This window comes from Brassica rapa, chromosome A05 (genome assembly GCF_000309985.2).
Source record: "Brassica rapa cultivar Chiifu-401-42 chromosome A05, CAAS_Brap_v3.01, whole genome shotgun sequence".
Taxonomy (NCBI): Eukaryota; Viridiplantae; Streptophyta; class Magnoliopsida; order Brassicales; family Brassicaceae; genus Brassica; species Brassica rapa.
This window is the reverse complement of record NC_024799.2, coordinates 18,830,578-18,851,705: the sequence shown is the minus strand read 5'-3', so window position 1 is coordinate 18,851,705 and position 21,128 is coordinate 18,830,578. Positions and strand designations below refer to the sequence as shown.

At 35.8% G+C, this 21,128-nt stretch overlaps 3 protein-coding genes and 1 pseudogene across 10 annotated transcripts; 1 reads left to right on the top strand and 3 right to left on the bottom strand.

The window, feature by feature from the left end:
- Nucleotides 1-2,906: 2,906 nt before the first annotated feature.
- On the bottom strand, nucleotides 2,907-7,027 carry LOC103869116 (protein FAR-RED ELONGATED HYPOCOTYL 3). 4 transcript variants are annotated; one of them, XM_009147180.3, is made up of 8 exons: nucleotides 6,458-7,027; nucleotides 4,182-6,344; nucleotides 4,016-4,072; nucleotides 3,858-3,926; nucleotides 3,702-3,770; nucleotides 3,537-3,599; nucleotides 3,409-3,453; nucleotides 2,907-3,326 (listed from the first exon to the last, which is right to left on the bottom strand). In XM_009147180.3, exons 2-8 carry the CDS (start codon nucleotides 6,336-6,338, stop codon nucleotides 3,270-3,272), a joined length of 2,517 nt encoding a protein of 838 aa, XP_009145428.1. In that variant the 5' UTR covers nucleotides 6,339-6,344; nucleotides 6,458-7,027; the 3' UTR covers nucleotides 2,907-3,269. The 4 variants fall into 4 exon arrangements, with proteins under 4 accessions (XP_009145428.1, XP_009145427.1, XP_009145425.1 ...); XM_009147179.3 differs by having other exon boundaries at nucleotides 3,537-3,605; nucleotides 4,182-6,350; nucleotides 6,458-7,006; XM_009147177.3 differs by having other exon boundaries at nucleotides 3,537-3,605; nucleotides 6,458-7,004.
- Nucleotides 7,028-8,037: 1,010 nt separating this feature from the next.
- LOC103869115 (protein IQ-DOMAIN 1) lies at nucleotides 8,038-11,830 on the bottom strand. Of its 5 annotated transcripts, none has more exons than XR_004458577.1 (8): nucleotides 11,595-11,830; nucleotides 11,215-11,325; nucleotides 10,883-11,089; nucleotides 10,565-10,792; nucleotides 10,370-10,483; nucleotides 9,679-10,168; nucleotides 9,189-9,426; nucleotides 8,038-8,299 (listed from the first exon to the last, which is right to left on the bottom strand). XR_004458577.1 is itself a non-coding variant. In XM_009147175.3 (7 exons), the coding sequence occupies exons 2-7, from the start codon at nucleotides 11,296-11,298 to the stop codon at nucleotides 9,335-9,337; spliced, it is 1,221 nt and encodes a 406-aa protein (XP_009145423.1). In that variant the 5' UTR covers nucleotides 11,299-11,325; nucleotides 11,595-11,829; the 3' UTR covers nucleotides 8,989-9,334. The 5 variants fall into 5 exon arrangements, 1 of the variants encoding a protein (XP_009145423.1); XR_004458575.1 differs by having other exon boundaries at nucleotides 10,883-11,095; nucleotides 11,595-11,828; XR_004458576.1 differs by having other exon boundaries at nucleotides 10,883-11,095; nucleotides 11,215-11,329; nucleotides 11,618-11,809.
- Nucleotides 11,789-16,771, bottom strand: LOC103869114 (annotated as a pseudogene).
- A 254-nt stretch (nucleotides 16,772-17,025) lies between these two features.
- Nucleotides 17,026-20,846, top strand: LOC103869111 (gamma-aminobutyrate transaminase POP2, mitochondrial). Its single transcript, XM_009147172.3, has 19 exons — nucleotides 17,026-17,269; nucleotides 17,631-17,719; nucleotides 17,811-17,895; nucleotides 17,981-18,053; nucleotides 18,177-18,274; nucleotides 18,393-18,485; nucleotides 18,562-18,635; nucleotides 18,734-18,772; nucleotides 18,877-18,965; nucleotides 19,065-19,141; nucleotides 19,226-19,300; nucleotides 19,418-19,465; nucleotides 19,558-19,641; nucleotides 19,732-19,819; nucleotides 19,900-19,978; nucleotides 20,053-20,146; nucleotides 20,213-20,291; nucleotides 20,392-20,507; nucleotides 20,605-20,846. Exons 1-19 carry the CDS (start codon nucleotides 17,072-17,074, stop codon nucleotides 20,680-20,682), a joined length of 1,656 nt encoding a protein of 551 aa, XP_009145420.2. The 5' UTR covers nucleotides 17,026-17,071; the 3' UTR covers nucleotides 20,683-20,846.
- Nucleotides 20,847-21,128: the final 282 nt, after the last annotated feature.

The following is a 21,128-nucleotide window of genomic DNA, read 5'->3' as shown; positions in this document are numbered from 1 at the left end:
TTTATTTTCGTAATTATAAAATATTTATGTTCAAAAATAAAATCTAATATGTTGGTAAGATGGATTAATATTATCAAACTATATAATACATGTATAAAAATTAACATGTATTTCTTTAAAGTTAATAATAAAAAATCTTTGTAACTACTTTAATCATAATATATTTTCATTTTAAATATAATATATATTTATATATTATATTTTAAAAATTCTAATAAATCTGTGTAATATTTAAACAATAACTTAATGTATTTTAAGTTATTGTTTAGAAATGAAAATAAATAAATTATATCCTATTTTATCTACTTTTATAGTCATGATCATGTTAAAATATAAGTATTATACTAAACTAAATATGATAAAATTATATTCAATTGATAAATTTATAAATTTTGTTTTCATAAATATAAACTATTTATTTAAAATATAATATAATGATAGAACGACTTAAAATTAAAAAACTATATAATACTTGTCTAAAAATTAACATATTTTACACTTTTATATATACAATAATAAATTATCTAAAATGAATAAGCATAAAAATATTGGTAAAAAGAAATCCAGTTTTGAAATACGGATCAGAATTTAGCATAAATTAAATACAAAATATTTTTTAAATATATTTTCTCATGAATATATTAATTTGCTTAATAACTAAATGCAAATACAATAAGATAAATATATAATAAGAAGTGACAAATACATAAGGTTTAAACAATTAATTAATTATAACATGTAAATTATAAAATTATCGTATTTGAAATAGTTATATAAATATTTAAGTATATGATTAACATTAAAAATATATACCACTTATGTTCTAAAACAATAATTTATGTATAGAAAAGTGAAAACAAACATCCGTGCGGTTGCACGGGTGAAAATCTAGTGATACTTAAGACACTAGTCTTTTGATAATTGATAGGACCATAGGTGTACATATTATTTAATTTACGCAGTTGATTAAGGAATGAGTGGGCATAAATTAATTGACGGGGTAAGGTGACTTAGAATGAATGTAAAACAAGTTACGACCAAAGATCAGACATGAAACTAGTCAGAATTTTCAAACAAAACCAAATCCTGACGTGTGATATGTAATATGGGGAACTAAATCATCGTTCTCTTTTGTTAGAACTTTGCATCAATTCACACATTTAATATATACTTTATGGGGACTAATATGAATCATTATTTGTTTAGGAGTGTTGTTCATTAAATAAGTTTAGAAAACCACAGAATTTACTATGTGTAATGATTACTAAATCTAATATGTGAATTAAATTTATATTTTCATTTTTTTCGTTTTTGGAATGTATGTTTTTCTATTTTTAACTAAATTGATAGTTTTAAACACTATGTTACAACGAGGTTTTTAGTTTTTAAATATTTTTTGTGTCAACCAGTAATCTGACAACTTACCAAAATCAAATATTATCTGTTAGACTTTCTGGGCAAAACACTCATCACACTGCTCATATGAGCACGTTATAAGAGCAACACCGGTATATATTTTTATATTTTCTCATAAAATAAAAAACTCTATTATAAAGATGACTTTATTCGAATGTATAATTTTTTTTTTAATTGAATATCAAATTTATTGATCAAACTTGAAACCATTTACAGATGCTATGTATGTCAACTCTACGAAAATGAATAAAAGAATGTGATGCTCGAGCTTAAACCATTTTCTCATCATCTCTTCTAAGGTGATGATCCTTTGAATGTATAACGTTATAATAGAATTTCTCTATTTATAGAGTAAAATACAAAACAATAGTAGTTTTATATAGATGAAAATAATATTTTTTTATATTTTGTTTTGAAAAATATAAATAAAAATTCTATTTTAGAAGCATACATTAGAGTAAATCTACCTCTATAATAATTTATACTATTATTTGCGAAGTTAGAATCAAGCTCTCACGTTAAAAGTTAGAATGGTTAATATCGTTTATACCCTTAATGAATAAAATGTGTAAATCTATTAAAAAAATAAAAACAAAAATTTAATTTATTTGATTAGATAATTGATTAAAATTAATAATAGTAAAAATTATACAAAATCTGAAAATATAATTTAAACAAAGATAATTTATGTATATATTGTATTGTTATCTGAAAAAGTCTTTCAGTAAAAAAGTTAAAAACATGAATTATATATAAAAAGTTAAAAACATGAATTATATAACTAAATATTGATTAATCGTTTATACCCTTAATGAATAAAATGTATAACTAAATGAAAAAATAAAAATGAAATTTTAATTTATTTGATTAGATAATTGATTAAAATTAATAATAGTAAGAATTATCCAAAATCTGAAAATATAATTTTAAAAAGAGATAATTTCTGTATATATTGTATTATTATCTGAAAAAGTCTTTTAGTAAAAAGTTAAAAACATGAATTATATATAAAAAGTTAAAAACATGAATTATATAACTAAATACTAATCAAATAAAATTCTTGATTATATAATTAAAATAGAATATTGAATTATCCAAAATCCAAAAATATAATTAAAAAAAAAATAATATATATATATATATATATATTGTATTGTTATCTGAAAAAGTATTTTAGTAAAAAGTTAAAACATAAATGATATAATTAAATATTAATCAAATATATTTTTTAAATTATATAATTAAAAATATAATATTAAATTATTTTAAGATTTATTTTAGTATAATGAATATATTGTACAAAGAACTTTTCAAAAATTATGAAAATGTCTAAGTTCGCATCGCGGACAAAACACCTAGTTTTGTTTTATTCTAGAAGAAAAATATAAAAAGAATAGAAATAGGCTGAGGATTGTCTTAGATATTGTACGAGGATGAAAGAGCAAAACAACAGACCATACTGTGGCTTAAGATCAGGGAATAATCTGATGCAAATATAAGAAACTTGATGAAAAGAATTAACAAGAGTTTATAAATAGATAAATATCCTCTAAACAAATGTTTCCCCCTCCTCTAAATTCGAACAATCAATGATCAAAAGCTTTTTTGGGGATCATCAAGAACTAATAATACACACACTGACCAAATATTAACAGAAGCGGTATCTTTATAACCGAAACAATACAACATATCCTATTTAAACACTTGAGCCGATAAAACAAGAAGTGCTCCTTGTTCTGTTTCCAAAACCAGATCGAGATATGAGCTTCATCTTCCAAGTGCTTGTTGGCTTTTTGTCTACAGAGGGACGGACTCTCTTTAAGATTTGAACCATGGTTAGGTTTTAGCCTGGTTTAAGTGTGTCTAGACGCGTCCTCATGCAACTGTGTCGTCCTCACATTAGGATCATCCTGTACAGTAATAAACATTTGTTTTCATGAACAAAAATTCACCACTAGAGATGCAAATATGTTACTAGAACTGAAAATTTACCCGGATATCGTAAGTAAAGTTGGGAGGACGGAAGAAATCTACTCCCTAGAAAGAACAAAAGTAAAGAGTGATCATTTTTTTAATAGGTTTTGCAGTCGAGTAAAAGCTCTGAGAATAAGGTAAGGTACCTGTCCATGGATGCCTTGCTGAGCAGTGTAGTAACTGTCGTAGCTTGGTGCTATTGAGTTCAACTGTCGCTACAAAAAACCAGCCGGGGATTTTTTTGTTTTTATCCAAAGTTAATGATAGAAAAAAACAACAGAAGCTTAGTTATCGCGATTTTGTTTTCATACCAATCCTTGGATTGTTTGTTGATTCCCATAAAAGTTATCGCGATTTGGCGCCATTAAGTTCAGCTGGACCTGTAAACACACATATAATCAGACCACATTACAAACAAAAATCTCAGTCTATAAGAGAATAATAACAAGTAATTTGTGCTTAGTTACCAGATTTTGCACGCTTTGCTGTGTTCCATAATAACTTTCTAAGCCAACTGTCCTTGGACTTAACTTATCCTGCAAATTACAAAATTCAGATATCATATACTTAGGGGACTCTCTCTAGTTTAACAGAGTCTTGCTACTACATGTTAACAAAGACAGACCATCTGTTGCAAGCTTTCTGGCGCTGTAACTGGAATTACCTCCTGCTCTGAGTTCACCTGCAATCCATAGTCAGGAGGATCATAAGACTTGCAATTCATAAAAGCGCAAAGCTAAGAAAAACCTTAAGTTGTGCATGTACAGAGAGATCATGAACAAGAAGTTTACTTTTCTTTTCTTAGTTGGATTCTTTTTCTTGCTCGTCGTCTTGACTGCACTTCTGCTCTGATTATCCTCCTCGACGGATATCAGACCTTGTGTTGGCGAAGCGACCACATCTGGAAGACTTCTGCCGGAAGTATTAACACCAGCACAGTTTCCCAAAGCTTCTTCAATAGCAAGGAAGGCAATATTGTAACTCTCTTGAGAGATGGATGCCTCTTCACTCAGCTTTAAAGCTCTCTGGCACAAATCATTATACCTCTGGAGCCTCGTCTGCAACTGCTGAGGTTCTCCTGGAAAATGCTGGCTTCTTGCATCTTTGGTCCACCGTTTCAATATGTACTGAGAGGGGATGGAAGAAAGATGACAACACTGGAGAACGTTAAGCGTGTGTCTGCAGAGATAGCCTTTATACTCAAATAACCGACACATGCAAGAGACTTCAGCCTTTGCTTGGCTCCATGTAACCACGAAGTCCTGATTGTTTTCAAAATCCTGAACTCTAAAAGTAGAGCACGTTGCATCTCGGTTCTCCTCCCTGGGACTACACGCGATTGCACCCAAAACTTCGATCTGGAACTTTTTGAATACAGCAGGAGTATAGACGTCGGAAACACTCTTCTCAAATGGCGATGGGGACTTCATTGTTGGTGGCTTGTTCCATGTTTCCGAATCAGCTTTGGCTTCTTCTTCAAATCTATCTTGCAAAATCGTATCATACAGTTTCACAAACTCCTGTACGCTCGTCTTCTTGTGCAAGTACTTGTCGAAGAAAGCATTAACACTGTCAGCTCTCAGAGACGTAGACATCCCTGCCAAAAGAACATCGGTCATGTAGGTCGGTGCCCATTTCCTTCGGTCTTCATATAAAGACTGCATCCATTGATCGTCTTTGAGACCGAATCTAGCAAGAATCTTCCACCATCTCCTCGCAAAGTCTTCCTCCTTCCATGATTTATAGATGCACTTCTCAAACTTCGCTGTAAAATTCTCATGTTGCTTAGCGACTTGACCAAGATTCTCAGAGACCTTAATCAACACATGCCAAAGAAAAAGGCAATGCTGTGTATTAGGGAAGACCTCAGGGACAATGGAGTTCAACACAGGATCTTGCTCAGTGATCAAAACCTTTGGAGCTTGTCCACCCATCGCTCTCAGCCAAGTCTCCATTAGCCAAGAGAATGTAGCTGCGCTCTCGTCAGATAGTAAAGCACACCCAAGGACCATATACTGGTAGTGCTGGTTCACACCAACAAAAATAGCAAGTGGCATCTTGTACTTGTTTCTCACGTAGGTAGTATCAAGAGAAACAACATCACAAAAACTGCCATAGTTAACCCTGCTCTTGGCATCCACCCAAAACACATTCTTCACACGCTGATCATCACCAAGATCCACCGCGTAGAAGAAGTTGGAGTTCAGAATCTGCATCCGCGACAAGAACTCAAGGAGAAGCTTGAAATCCCCAGTCTCCACAGACAAACTCCGACCTTTCTCAAAAGAAGTTTTGGACTCACTCTTCAAGCTGATGACAGTCTTGTACTCAGCGAACTGCTTAGCCATGGCAGCGTAGATCTTCCTCGTCTGCTCGCTCACAGCTTGAGCAGGCAAAAGCTCGTGGTTATGATCCCTCACAAAGCTGTGAATCACCCACTTCCCATCAGGCTTCCTCTTAACATGCATACTCGCTTTACAGTCAGTCTTCGCGCACGTCCTCCGACCAGACATGTTGTTCTCAGGATGATCCTGCTTGCTCTGTCTAGCTCTCGGCCTGTTGAAAGACTTGTCGTACTCCCGTTTAGTACCGTACCTAGAGCAAGCGAACTTGGCGTCGATAAACTCTCTAGTGGTTTTCGACCTGCGACTGTTCTGTATAGCAGTGTTGAAGCCGATGGTTCGAGAGTACTCTTGGTAGAAGGTGTACGCCTCGCCGTGCGAGTTGAACTCCATGCCGTTAAGCGGTTCAAGATTCACGCCTTGTTGTTGTTGTTGTTGTGTGTTGTGCTCTGGAAGAGTGATGCCGTTGTTATCGGTGTGTGGCTCAACGGTGACGTCATCCTCGATTTTGCTAATGTCTATGTCTTCGTTGTCAAGTCCTCTGTGTTCTTCGTCGTCGCCTTCTTTGCAGAGGTCGCCTGAATGTAGTCGAAGATCTATGTCCATCACTTCCTGCAACTACTAGATTAATCAGAAAATTCTCAATGAAATCGAACACTATATATATATATATATATAGAATCCGTGGTGGTTTTTTCACTGTAACGAAGATGAGATGGAATCACCTGGAACGAAGAGGAAAATCGAGAGCAATAAGCTGTAATCTCGTCGCGATGAGGAGGCACGCGCTAATCGGTGCGAGTTGGCGTTTCGATCTGCGGAAGGGAGGATGGATGATAGAGAGAGAGAGAGAGAGAGAGGGAAGGAGGAGAGAAAATGGTTTGTGATGTTCACGCGATCTGAGGGGGCGAGTGGGCGGAGGAGGAGGAGGAGGAGGAGGAGGCACGATTCCTTTTTTTTTTCTTTTTTTCTTTGGTGTCTAGGGTTTCTCTCTGTCTCTCTCCGTTAAAAAAATCCGTGTGTGTGTGTGAGTGTTCCATATCTTCTCCACTGCGCACGCGTTGCGCGTGCCAAGACTGACTTGGTAATTTAGATGAAGCGTGACTAATGGCATTATGAATGAATATATACTATGGTCTATAAAGTAGGCGTCTTCTAGTTCTAGAGTTAGGCTTTTATATGGTTGGTCCACGAACGATTAAAGATTCTACTTGTTTCAATATTTTAGCTTATGTTTTTTATTTACAATAATATCTATTATTTAGTTTGTATACTTTAGATATCATAACCTAGTATAGTGGTATTTAGCTTGTATATGACACTAGCAAAAGGTTTTCAATTCTTTTTCAGGTTCAAGACTAACAAAAGCCTGTGAATGTGTAAAATTTATAGTGGTGGAAAATTTCTAACAGGTTTGTAAATGTGTGTATTGTATGTGTAATTTTCAAAATCTGCTATTTCGGAGAACTAAATTAAGTTTTATGAAAAACAAATCGAAACTAGGCTAAAACTAAAACATATAGCTAATTTGTTTATCAGAATTAGTCCTAAAGTAATAATACAGTGTTTTGCATGTTGGTGGTGGTGGTCGCTGACTATGCTTTCTGTGCAACTTTTGTCGGAGGAAGCATTTGGGAAATACATTTTGATCCGCCTTTACTCTCCGGTGTCATGTTTATAAATGCTTTTTCAAGCTGTATCTACTTCCAAATCTAATAAGAGATAGAGACGAGGTTTAGCAACTTGAATCTTAGGATAAAACCATATAACCGAATACCAAATTGCACACATGCATGGATGTTTGCAAATTTAACGAGTTTCAGGTTCCTACAAATCTTGCTACAAGCCTCTAGCTATCTTCTATTGCATGTTTGTTCTCGAAGACGACAGGGAAAGAAGGAAGAGAGGTCTGAACAACAGGGAAACAACGAAGAGGCTCTTCTATATTGCACATTGTGCAACTTCGAGGTAAAGTAGTAGTAGTAGTATGGTTCCAAGATTCAGAAAAGCTGCATCAAATCCTTATGGTTGTATATGTCATGTGTTTTGTATACATGTATGTTCTTTAATATAAATGTCGATTCAATTAAATCCTTTTATGTTGCATTTTTTGAATTTGCTTCCTTAGAAAACTTTCACAGGGAATGTTTAGGGCTTTTTTGCTTTCGTGATCTCTTCGCTTGTTGACATTTCCTTCCCTGCACTTTAATTAATGATTCACTTTCCTGTTTCGAAAAGATGACAAGCCAAGTGATACCTTATCATGATGATAATATATATTATCACTCTGAATAATTGGAACTTATACCAAATACAACACACTACTGTATATATATCACATTGGGAAGGCCAGGAGCAGCATGGTTCGTTCTCCCAACAAAAAAAAACTGTCTCACTCATATACCCCAAACAACTTTACTTGAATAATAACACTACGTACTAATAATCCATATAAGAATCATGGACAAAAGAAAAAGGATGTCTGACACACAAATAACAAACAACAATGAAGGCAGAAAGACGCCAAGACGATGGTGTTCTCTTCTGAGTTCTGATCAATGTACCACCACTAGGGATGTCAAATGGGCATGCTGTCCATGGGTAGCCCATGTCCAAACCAATATGGACATACCCATATTTGACCATAATTTTGTTTTGTGCAAATGGACGAGGCCCAAATACACCCATATCCAAATGGACAAATCCAGATGGACATGGACGGCCCAAAATTTTAAAATATTTAGGGTTAATGTATTTGAGTAAAAATCATGTTTTCCGTCAAAACCGTAAATCATATTTTCCCGTTAAAACCGTGGAATAACGTTTTCTTGCCAAAACCGTAAAATCACATTTTTACGTTAAACCCGTAAAATCTCGTTTTCCGCCAAAACCGTAAAATCGAAATTTCCCGCCAAAACTGTAAATCTAGTTTTTCCGCCAAAACCGTAAAATTGAATTTTCAAGTTTTTTCGCCAAAACCATAAATCGAGTTTTCCCGCCAAATCCATAAATCGAGATTTTTTCGCCAAAACTGTAAAATCGAGATTTTCCGCCAAAACTGTAGATATACTTTTCTGTCAAAACCGTAAAATCGAGATTTTCCGCCAAAACCGTAAAATCAAGATTTCTCGCCAAAACTATAAAATCGAGATTTCCCGCCAAAACCGTAAAATCGAGATTTTCCTCCAAAACCGTAAATCGAGATTTCTCGCCAAAATCGTATCTATGCTTTTGAATTCTACAACACATAATAATATATTAAATATGAATTTTTGTATGTTAACACTGATTTTTTAATTGGACTCCGCGGAATGCCCATTTGGAATGGTCCAATTTGGTCTGGACAATTTGAACTTGGTATAATTTGGACTTAAAAAAAATAATGTCCAATAAACTGATTTGTCCATTTGGACATGTCCAGTGGACATGGACAGCCCATTTGACATCTCTAACCACCACGCAAGTCTCTGAATGTAACCCATTGTGTTCTCACATGATATCCTCTTTTTCTCTTTTTGTTTCCATTTTCAGAAGCTGTGTTTATGTACAGGAACGATGGGAGTGATAGATGGACTGACGATTCTCAGAGACTCTAGCCAGGGCTATGCAAGCCTCTGTTTTATTGGATCAGAGTTGCGTCTTTTCTGGTTTTGGGAAGATTTGGCTTTAGCTGACTGAGATCCTAAGGATTTTCCTGCTCAAGAACCAATGTTCACAATTTTAGCCTTAAAAAGGAAAAAAAAAGGTCAAAAGACAGCCTAAATGTTTCAAAGATCAAATGTATTGCTTCTTAGGTATACACATATAAGTTGTGGTCTGTATTCTTATGAGTAATGCAAAGCTGATTTTCTTATCACTATCCCCATGTTGATAAGACTATTCACTCAACCATCAAAAAGGGAAAAAAAAAAAGAGGAAACTTAGGGGATACAGAAAGAGATCTGACCACTGTTTGGCAGAGATAATCGTTCCTTAGAAGCTCTATCTGGCGCTCTTGATCTTTCTTTTGGATTGCTGTGTGATCTTGGACCAGCACCAGGTCTTGAGTTAACAACTTCTACAGCAAGATCGTCTTTAGCGAGCTTTGACCTATCCTTGGACACCACTGGCACTGGCATGCTTGAAGATATTCCAGGTGAAGTGGAATTACCATCCGACAGAGATGGCCCGGTTACCTTCTGACTCGAAACACCGGACGCAAGATTTGAAGTGTTTGGAATCTTGCTTGCAATTTTCATCTGAGTTTTATGCACAACACTCTCAGTTTGCTCCATATTGTTTTCACCTAATATGGCATCGTCCCTGAGGTTACTGTCAAGAAACCGATTCTCCCATGGACGAACAGCCATCCATCTTTCTAGCCAGTTCCATCCCCAGTTGTTTTTGTCAGGCTGAAAACCACTGTGCGCAGATAACTGCCGAGTTCCTGCTTGCCACTACAACATACCAAATTTTATATGTAAGATTTAAGAGTATACAGCTTCAGTTTTGCTATCATAGTGTTTGGTTAAAGATTGATCCTATAGAAGAGAACCCATGACAATCAGATAAGAGTTATAAGGAATGTTTTGATTAGTACAAAGTGCGAAAATTCAAACAGTTACTTCTTAACAAGCATAGAGGTTGTTGTGAGTAACCTGGTGAGTCAAAGCATATGCCATAGCCCTCTCACGCTTAGCTGCAGCTTCCTGCCTCTTTAGTATCTTGGCTTGGATTTGTTCAACAGAACCAATGCTATCGCACCAACCTTCCTGAGAAATGAGAACAAATAGTCAACATAACTATAATTCTCTTTGCAAAAGTTAAATAACTGAGACAAGTGATCATCACACCTCTATTTCTCGAACCCTGGCTTCATCTGCAAGCTGCTGCTGAAGCATCTGCGGACCCGTTTCACTTTCCAAGGCGAGACGAACACGTCTTGCGCGTACACGAGCCTGGACTCTTACTAACGCTTGCATGCATCGAAGCGTTACAGCAGCTTGCTTTCTCACCGCGTGTCCTCTAACAAGGGCCTGAAGTCTAACCAATCCCTTCAATGCTCGTAAAGCCCTTCTAGCCTGAGAAAAAAGGTATCATCTTTCTCTCAGTAACGCTTGAGACAAATATTAAAAAAAAAGTTGACAGGGCGAAGAAAGTGATGATGATACCAGAAACCCTCGAAAAGCTGTTTGAATCCGAGTTGCAGCCATGTGCTCCTTCCTTTGTTCTTCATTAGCAGCACCATAAGAAGTTGAAGTGGAGACCCCATTATCTAACATGCTGCTATGCGTATTGGAATCTTCAAATCCAAGTTGAAACTTTTCAGCATCAAAATCAACAGAATGGTTTCTCCCAAACCGGCTCTTGGTTGCAGTCTTCACCTTCGCCAATTGAACAAACATATAATGAAAATACAAAAAAAAAGGTGAAGAAAGTATACAACATTTGGCATTTAGATAAAGAGATTCTCTTGTAAAGAAATAACATAGTGTGTGCTTACATTATCATCCTTCTTTTTAGACTTTGACTTATCAGACTTGGTGAAACCAACAAGTGCTTTAATCCATCTCCCTGAAGCACCCATTTTCTATCAAAGCAAGTTAAGAACTACCTGCAGAATTGAATAGCAGCTGAATTATAGAGAAAGAAACAAACTTTCCTTTTTGGGCTGAAGCAGCAATAGATACACAAGTAAGGAAACTGAAATGAGTAGCTAGATTCTTCGGACAATGTTAGGATCTCAAAATTAAAACCAAAACTTTATTGATGAATACTTTTAATCAGCAACTCTGTATTGGAATAAATAAGGAAACTTTGCAGTAAACTCTCAAATTGAGAAACGAAGAGACACGAGAGAAGAAGCAAAGCTAGAAACTTTACCGGCGGGGAAGGAAGGAAAGATCGGGCGATGAGATCTCTTGAAAGGGTGTGAGAGTGAGTGATCTTTTATTCAGTCAGTGACCGTCTTTCTTGCCTACTTTTTCTCTCTCTCTCTCTAAAAAGTCTCATTTTCTCGCTCTAAAATGCGAAGAAGATTGACAGATAGGAATTGACTTGCTAGAAATTGATTTATCGTTTCGTTTCCCTCTACTCAGATACGAATGAATGAATGATGGATAGATTGCACGCCGTCGGGGTGCTAAATTGCGCCTTGTAACCTGAACTTCTCAGCGTTTATTAAGCTGTAAAACGCCACACAGTTTAGTTTCTGCTAGTTCTTAATTTTTTTTCTGTATAGTAAATAATATTTGAATGAGAAGACAAAAAAAGTTTCTTATCTTATGTGACTGTCTTGTCATTGTCATCTATGACATGGATGAGACTGATTTGTAATTTTTGTAACACGGATCGTTTTCTCTATTGTTTCATGCATCGATAAACATATACTAACCTAATGAATGATATCTAAATTTGTACTGATTGTTAACGCTATATATGTTACCACTGTGATTCAAGTTATTAAATAGAAAAACAAAATGAACATATCAGCGAAGATGACTATCTTGACAATAATAATCGGCCGTAACCTTTAGCTGCAATAGGTAAAACAAGTCAAGTATACGCTTTTTTTCAAAAAAAAAAAAACAAGTATACGCTAACCACTCACTAAAATGGAAACAGTTTAGCAGTACTGAAAATGATTCTATCATCGATCTCTTACCGCAATATGTTTGTTATTTTTATGTTATTTTATGCTAAAAAAATATTCACACAACATAATTATTTTGTTCCTACGAACTTCAATTTAATATTAATCAACTTTTGAATTAAAAGAAAAAAGAAACAAGCTGGCGTAGTTGGTGTGATTTAATATGGTAAGGAATTTGCAAAATATGGCTGCCAAAATGAATAGAAACTAGTCGTGAAAGAGAATACACTTGCGAAAATCCTAAAAGCACTGTCAACAGAATCATATCAGAAGAGGGGCGTATCCGGTGGTTAGTCACCGTGAGAGCCCTCTCCTCCTCCTCTTTTTGTAGTTTTTTTTGTCCTTTCTCATGTTCCTTACCGATTTCGTCTTTTTTTTTGCACTGTATCGAAATGCGCGCTATTCTTGATTTTCTTGGAGTTTCTGGAGGATCTAAATCGGCGAGGCAGAGTCTGTCACGTCACTGGAATAGCAACGAGATGCTGCAAGGATTCGTCGGGGCAGGACTTCACACAGTGGCAGAGGCAGAGAAAATGTTGACGGGGGTCATAGTATAACTTTGCTTAAAGTACATAAACTATTGAATAATAAAAATATCACCGTACATCGAATTTCAAAGATGTACTCTACGCTCACTCATATTTTGAAAGCTTTTTATGATTGTTTCGTTTGCCACTGTATCAAGAATTTGCTTTTCAATGAAACAAATTAGATAATCACTTAAAAATTCATCACCAATACTGTTACGCGAGGCCGTCTTCACAATGTTCATGGCAGAGAAGCACCTTTCAACACTTGCAGTTGCAACAAGAAGAATCAAACATAGCTTCAAAATACGATAAACCAAAGGATGAGAAAGATGTTTCCTTGTCTCAACCAATACACGAGCAAGATCACCAATACTCTCTAGATTAGAAAATCTTTCATCTTTTTCACATTATCAAGGTAGATTTCAAACTGTTGCTCAAGAGATCTTCGCTCCACACAACTAAAATCATCTGGATAAAGCTCAGCTAGTCTCACCAACAATGACTTGTCAAACTGAACAAAAGAATCTGTCGGACTTAAGGATGCCATACAGATTAGTAGTTCAGAATTCACCTCATCAAATCGATCATTGAACTCTTGAAGCTGCAAATCTAGAACAGTGTAAAAACACTCCACCTTATAATGATGCAAGTTTGTGATGCCAGTTTTACTCCTTGGTTTTCTTGAGTCAACAAAGTTTTCTTCCATACTAGGCACTTCAATATTATTCTTCTCACTAAAATAATAAACTTCAGCCACAAAATCATCCCATCCTTCATCTCTAAGCTTCTATAATTGTTGCTTAGTAGATTCAACCAATGAAACTGCATTCAAGATCTCTTGATCTCTTTTCTGTAGAGCCTTTGACAAATTATTAGTGAGTCCCAAAACAACAAGCATCAAGTGTAGATGAAAGACAAAACCAAATGTCTGAAAATATTTGAGGAGACCATATGCTTGTTGTCTTTTGGTGCCATCTTTGCCTTCTATCTGAATATGTTCAAGAACTTCAATAATACATGGAAACATCACAACAAGACGTAATAAAGTCTTGTAATGTGAACCCCAACGAGTATATCCAGGTCTTTTAAGAGAAAGGTCTTGATTCAGCCCAGTTCCAGTCTTCATTTTACCCTTACTAATCTCTTCTTCCATTCTCTTGCGATTACTTTCAGTGAGCATAACTTTTCTTTTACAAGAACCCCAACCACATTCAACAGAACATGAACCATATCGAAAAATTCTCCAACTTCAAAATGCTTCTTTGCAACAGCCACAACAACCAACTGAAGTTGATGAGCAAAATAGTGAACATAATATGCAGATCTACTTTCTCTCAAAATCAAAGATCTTAAACCATTGAATTCTCCTTTCATATTGTTGGCCCCATCATAACCTTGTCCTCTCACCTTTTTCAAACTCAATCCATGTTTCGAAAACAAATCATCAATAGCATCCTTCAGAGTTGAAGAAGATGTCTCTTTCACATGACTAAGACCAACAAATCTTTCTTTTACGAGCCCAAATTTATCAACGAAACGAAAAACCACAGCCATTTGCTCTTTATCTGAAATATCAGCCGATTCATCTACCAGCAAGCCAAATACATCATTGTTGATTTTTTGTATGACAGACTTAGTTACTTCTTCCGCAAAGCAATGAGCAATGTCTTTCTGGATAGGATGAGAAGTCATCTGATTATTTTTAGGAACATTGTTCATCACAACTTTTCTAACAGCCTCATTCTGACTAGCCGTATACTTCAGAAGCTCTAAGAAATTACCTTTGTTTGTTGACTCTTCTTTCTCATCATGACCACGAAAAGACAGTCCTTGGTGTAACAAGTGTCTAGAAACATCAATCGAAGCACTCAAACGGATCTGATAATCATTCTTCACAACATTGGTTTGTTTATGTAAAGCATGCTTGATAGACTGACTTTGTCTCATCAAGTCTTCACATTTATTTCTAGCATCGTTGTGAAAACTAGTATGATCTCCCACATGCTTACTGAAACTATCAGCCTTATTCCAACTAGAAAACCCCGTTGATACAAAAGTATCACTTCCGCCTTGTTTTCCAGCTTGAACTCTGAACAAGTAACAAAACAAACAAAAAGCCTTCTCTTGATCCAGACTATACTCTAACCAATCAGGGTACTGCTCAAACCAACGTGGATTAAAGCGTCGTAATACACCTCCTATTGATTTTTGTTGAAAAGTATGACCAATAGGTTGACAAGGTCCTCTAGTCAAATACTTGCGCCTTACTTCATCTCTTTGATTATAAGGGTAGTCTAGAATGTTTTTCCGCTTAGCTGGATCCCACGGCAAATCATCCAAGTTGATATCAGATGGTGGAGCTTTTCTTTTGTTCAAATTCAAATATCGTTCCATTTTGTCTGATGGTACCTGCATAAATAAAAACAAAATATAATATCAAACCAAGTATATAATATAACAGACAATGTTCAATTCTCTATGTCTAATAGTTACGAAATTTGTATGTTGAGCAATCCTTCTGTTTTTTGTGCAAATGGTATCCTTTATGTAGACATTTGGTATTTTATCATTTGAAACTATGAAACATAACAATTATTAGGATAAAATAATCTAAAAATCGAAGGAACAAGCCATAAATAAAAACTAGTTTTAAGATCTTTTGATTTTTATAAAAATATAATACTTTATTCATATTTGGTAGAAGAAGAAAGCTTAAATAAATTATTTAACAAAATACAATATTTATTACCTTCGCTACTGGCTACTGTTGTTGTAATGGACGAGTTTCAGAAAGACCAGAAAGGAGAAGAAGAAAACAAAACGTCCAAATGACTAAATTAATATAATAATTAGACTTAAGTCATTGAAATAATATTAATGGTTGGGTTTATTTTATCTGGTGGGCTTATTTTGTTGTAATTCTTTATCTAAAATCTAATAGGCTGCAAATTAATTAATGTAGTTATTAGATTATGGTCCATACAAAATTTGGACTAGGGTCAAAGTAATTTGGATAAGGGTCAGAAAAATTTTAACGGGATCAATAAATATTTTGGACCAGGGTCATTTTAAAATTCTTAATAAAAGCCATAATGTTTTCATAATTTCACGTGGGTCATTTGACTACCGTGACAATGAATTGCCTCCACCACTGGCTTCACAGGAGGGTAGTTTCGATTCAGTGCCTTTCCAAATCTGACTCAGGTTTGGGGGAGAGCGACTTGGTGTGGGTCTGGTGAGCTTTTGCTTGTCCCTTCCTTCGCTGTTCTTCATGGCATGAGGTTTATCGTTCTACCTTTTTCTCGAAGCGTTGGTCTGTGTGTTTGTTGTATGTGGAGTCAGTTTGTCCATATTCTTGCGGGGGTATCTTTTGTTTGTTCAGAGAAACAGCTCTTTGATTAGATGAAGTATAGAAGTTTCTTCATTGCGGTGGGTTATTGTGGTCCATCCACATTTCCTTTTTGCTGCTTTGATCGATTTATTTTGAGGAGGGAGTTGTGGTGTGGCTCAGTGAGCTTCGCCGGGTTTGGTCGTGTTACTTGTGACTTAGCAGTCTTTCTTTTAGACGTAATGTGTCTATTGATTGCTTGCCGTTTGGTTCTTCTCTCCAGTAAGTGTTCAAAAAATTCGGTTGGCAAGGCTTCATCTTCTTGGTGTTTGGAGGAGCTTTTTTCTTAGATCGTAGAGTGTTTATATATCCAAAAAGTGTGGACCGAGCAGCGTGTTCTCCTTGTCGAGTTTGTGAAGTCTCCGGGTCTTGGTCTTATCGTGTGGCGGACAAGGCAGCATCGATAAGTGTGGTTTAGGTGTAGAAGTAGAATGTACCGGGTGGTGGACTATAGGCAGCAGCGGTAATTCTCGATCATTGGCATTTTATCATTTCTAAAGATTGCTAGGTGCACTATTATATCATTGTAGTTGTTATGTTTTATGTTCTTTTTTAAGTCACTCTGGTGTGGGTTTAAGTCGCCTCAATGTGATATTTAGTTGTCATTTTTTATGGACTTTTGGTTCTGAGACTATTTTGTTTGGCCGGTATAAATACTGGTATTTTCCGTATGAATAAATTCAATTTGTGGGAAAAAAATGAATGGAAACTAAGGAAGGTATCAAGGACGATGATCAAAAATATATATGTAATAAAATGAGTCAATGACACGTCACTGATCAAAAATCAAATGGGAGTCGAAGAGATAATAAGAAAAAAGATATTTAATTTTGTAGAGTATTCATATAAGGAAGGTATCAACGATGATGATCCTCCTCTGTTTTTAAAAGCGAACAAATCTCAAAAGAATCAAAGGATCATTTCTACAGATTCAATCTTCGAAATGGCAGTGGTCAACAGCCTCCGACGATTGGCGCGCACTACCCAGGTTTTCTCACTCGCTCCTTTCGATTGCTTTTTAGCTGCTTCATCGTCACTCCTCACCCGTAGTAGATCAGGATTCTGTCCAGATTCATGTTCAAATGCTTAAAAATTGAATCTTTCTTTCTTCTTTTTCTTTTTTTTTGTAAGTCGTACTTTCAAATAATATTCCCATCAAACGTGACTTTGTGAGAGTGTAACTTTTGTGGGATTCTCCAGTAATCAAGGAACCCTTTTTTTAATTTTATAATAATAAACTACCCAAACAGTGATCTTGAAGAATTTCAAGGAATCCATTTTATATATATTAACTCAAATAGTGATTTTGATTCATAGCTCAAAAAACTCGCTCCTCTCTCATATGGCAGGTTACTTTGCAGAGCAGGTATGCTGTTTCTTCCCAATACATGCCTGGCTCAAGAATCCTCACTACAGAAGCATCACCAGAGAAGCTTGGGTAAGTTTCACACTCGTGATTATTTTCTGCAAAAGTTTCATGCTTTTGTCAACGTGGCGATGAATAAGTGGTTGCGTTTTCTGATGGGCAGGTCAAAGGGGCATGATATGCTAGCACCTTTTACAGCTGGGTGGCAGAGTGCTGATTTAGATCCTTTGATCATAGCCAAATCCGAGGTCACCCCCCTTCTTTTTTGATTCATTCGTCAATGTTCCTACAAAAAAGTGTGTGACATTTCTTTTCCTTTCATTCTTCTTACAGGGGAGTTATGTGTATGATGACCATGGGAAGAAGTATCTTGACTCTCTCGCTGGTCTATGGTGTACTGCCTTAGGTATATTGTTCCTTCTGTTACCACACTATTTGACTTGATGTTTCTCTTTTTTCCTTTTTGTATATTTCGCTATTCCTAGGATATTTGTGAAAGTGTTAGCATTGATACCACAACATCTTGCAGGAGGAAATGAGCCACGGCTTGTTTCTGCTGCTGTAGGGCAATTGAACACCTTGCCCTTTTATCACTCCTTTTGGAACCGTACTACTAAGCCTTCTCTGGTGAGACTTTTTACTTCTGCTGTCCTTTTATTAATAATGTTTTTTGTACATTCTGCTGTGTAATTAGGGTGATTAAAGAGAATTTGATCATTGTGTTATATTTTTCCTGCGAAAACAGGATCTTGCTAAGGATCTTTTAGAGATGTTCACGGCCAAGAAAATGGCCAAAGCATTTTTTACAAACAGTGGATCAGAGGCCAATGATACACAGGTTTGAGGTTCCCCAAACTATATGATCTACCTTGATCTCCTTGTTTAGAAGCTTATAAATCTCATGTATTATGCAGGTCAAGCTGGTTTGGTATTACAATAACGCACTTGGGAGGCCTGAGAAGAAAAAGTTTATCGCGAGAAAGAAATCGTGAGAAAGAAAAGGATATTTGCTTGTCATTTTGTGTGTTATCTGTTTCTATAAGCTCTCGAAGTACTTACTTATAAGGGTGGTGTTATGAATTTCAGGTACCATGGCTCCACTTTAATATCAGCAAGTTTGTCCGGGTATGATGAATATATAGTTCCTCAGATATTCTCTTTAGAAATGCCAAAGAGACTTTATATTTGCCTAACAAATGCATCAAAATATTGATTCTCTAATTTTACAGTCTCCCAGCGTTGCATCAAAACTTTGATTTACCTGCACCATTTGTGTTGCACACAGATTGCCCTCATTACTGGCGTTTTCATCTTCCGGGTATGAAGGATTCTAAATTCCATTATTGGTTAAAGGGAAGCTTTGCTAAAAGCTTGAGTGTGATCTTTTTATTTTAACCTTGGATAATTTTTTGTGCAGGGGAAACGGAAGAGGAGTTCTCAACCAGATTAGCCAAGAATTTAGAGGATCTTATCATTAAAGAGGGACCAGAAACTGTGAGCAATCTAAGGAAATTACGATCTTCATTTAGTAACGTTGATGTTGGCAGCTCCAATCTAACGCAAATGTCTTCTTACCAGATTGGTGCTTTTATTGCTGAACCAGTAATGGGTGCTGGCGGTGTGATACCTCCGCCTGCTACATACTTTGAAAAGGTCAATTTCGAAACCTTTGTTGGCATAAATACCAAACTGCAATGATTAATCTTTTTCGTGGTAAGGTCATTGTGGATGTGATGTGTTTTTTTTTCTTATCTCATTTCTGTACTGCAGATTCAAGCTGTTGTTAAGAAGTATGACATCCTGTTCATTGCTGATGAGGTATATGCATTATCTTATTGAACCATGTTTACTATCACGATGAAGAAAAAAAAAGATATCATTACCCGTTATAATTATGTTTGGTCTATAAGGTGATTTGTGCATTTGGGCGACTGGGGACAATGTTTGGCTGTGACAAATACAACATCAAGCCAGATCTTGTGTCCTTAGCCAAGGTGAGATTTTGTCAGATGATTTGTAGATTTCCTATCACTGTTGCGAAACTTCTCCAGACAATTGGTAAATGTTTTTAATATATGATGCAGGCACTCTCTTCAGCATATATGCCTATTGGTGCCATTCTTATGAGTCAAGAAGTAGCAGATGTCATATATTCTCAAAGCAACAAGCTAGGTATGGGCTAGTTATGCTCAACTTTGTAATATTCCAGTATCCTGAGATCTTAAAACCCATTTTTTGTTTTGGTATTTCAGGTGCTTTCTCGCATGGATTTACTTACTCTGGTCATCCAGTTTCATGTGCTGTAGCAATTGAAGCGTTAAAGATATACAAGTGAGTTGGTGATTATGGTTCTCATTTCTCTATTCTTATCTGCACTTTCTTGACGCTCAATATTCATATGACAGGGAGAGGAACATACCAGAACATGTCGCCAAAGTTTCCCCAAGGTTTCAAGATGGTCTTAAAGCTTTTGCCAAGAGTAGTCCTATTATTGGAGAGGTATAATGTTACTCACCAGCCTATCTGTTGAAGTCTTTGATTGAACATTTTTGTGATGGTTTTCAGATAAGAGGAACGGGTTTGATTCTGGGGACTGAGTTTACAGACAACAAATCTCCGAACGAACCATTTCCCCCAGAATGGGGTAAAGTATCTCTAATAACCAACCAAACAACAAAAGTGTCTCTCTCCTAAACTCATTACCTTACACACATCCCTGCACCGTTTTCAATTGATGTTTACAGGTGTTGGTGCATATTTTGGAGCCGAGTGCCAGAAACGCGGTATGTTAGTCCGTGTTGCAGGTGATGGCATAATGATGTCTCCACCGCTCATTATCTCACCTGAAGAGATCGATGAGGTATATATAGGTTACAATTCTTGAGACATCATTAATCTGTTAAATCTTTTTTTTTCCCCTTTTCCCCTAATTTGGTGGCTCTTATTCATTTTTGCAGTTAATTGATATCTACGGGAAAGCATTGAAAGCAACGGAAGAGAGGGTAAAAGAACTCAAGGCTCAGCAAAAGAAGTGAGAAGCAAAGGTTTCTGATACTGTCATGAAAGTGTGGTTTAGATTCTCCCCATGTCTCTCTGCTTGAATTATTTGCCATTTTGCTTTGCACAGTTCACAAATCCAGTTTATATATGCATAATAAAGCATCCATGCAAGCATAATAAATCATCCAATTTAAGTCTTCACTCTTTTCACCACATGACAATCCATGCAAAATGGTCTGAACAGTCGAGGAGATAACCATGGACGTAGATTCTAATACGCGTCTAAATATATAAGTGCATTAGATAAGGAATAAACAACGATGTGATAAAAAACCAAAGATGGTGTCATGGTGAGACTTGGCCATGTTTGGTTCCAGTTCCTACAATAGTTGTGAAATGTTTCTTTTCACCCAATGATTTTTAAAAGATAGCTTCTCAGGGCAGGGCAGTGATGGTTAGTTTATTTAGTGTTTATATAGAA

Bases quoted from the DNA above. Each gene is read 5' to 3' on its own strand.
- LOC103869116 (XM_009147179.3), bottom strand. From the start codon at position 6,338: ATGGACATAGATCTTCGACTACATTCAGGCGACCTCTGCAAAGAAGGC. The intron at 3,927-4,015 runs GTCTGTCTTTGT...TGTAATTTGCAG, and splicing joins CAGAAAGCTTGCAACAGATG to GATAAGTTAAGTCCAAGGAC. The intron at 3,606-3,701 runs GTATGAAAACAA...GGTTTTTTGTAG, and splicing joins AACAAACAATCCAAGGATTG to CGACAGTTGAACTCAATAGC.
- LOC103869115 (XM_009147175.3), bottom strand. From the start codon at position 11,298: ATGGGTGCTTCAGGGAGATGGATTAAAGCACTTGTTGGTTTCACCAAG. The intron at 10,169-10,369 runs GTTACTCACAAC...GGTATGTTGTAG, and splicing joins CATATGCTTTGACTCACCAG to TGGCAAGCAGGAACTCGGCA. The intron at 9,427-9,678 runs GTCAGATCTCTT...GTTCTTGAGCAG, and splicing joins ATTATCTCTGCCAAACAGTG to GAAAATCCTTAGGATCTCAG.
- LOC103869111 (XM_009147172.3), top strand. From the start codon at position 17,072: ATGGGAGTCGAAGAGATAATAAGAAAAAAGATATTTAATTTTGTAGAG. The intron at 17,270-17,630 runs GTTTTCTCACTC...CTCATATGGCAG, and splicing joins GATTGGCGCGCACTACCCAG to GTTACTTTGCAGAGCAGGTA. The intron at 19,642-19,731 runs GTGAGATTTTGT...TATATGATGCAG, and splicing joins ATCTTGTGTCCTTAGCCAAG to GCACTCTCTTCAGCATATAT.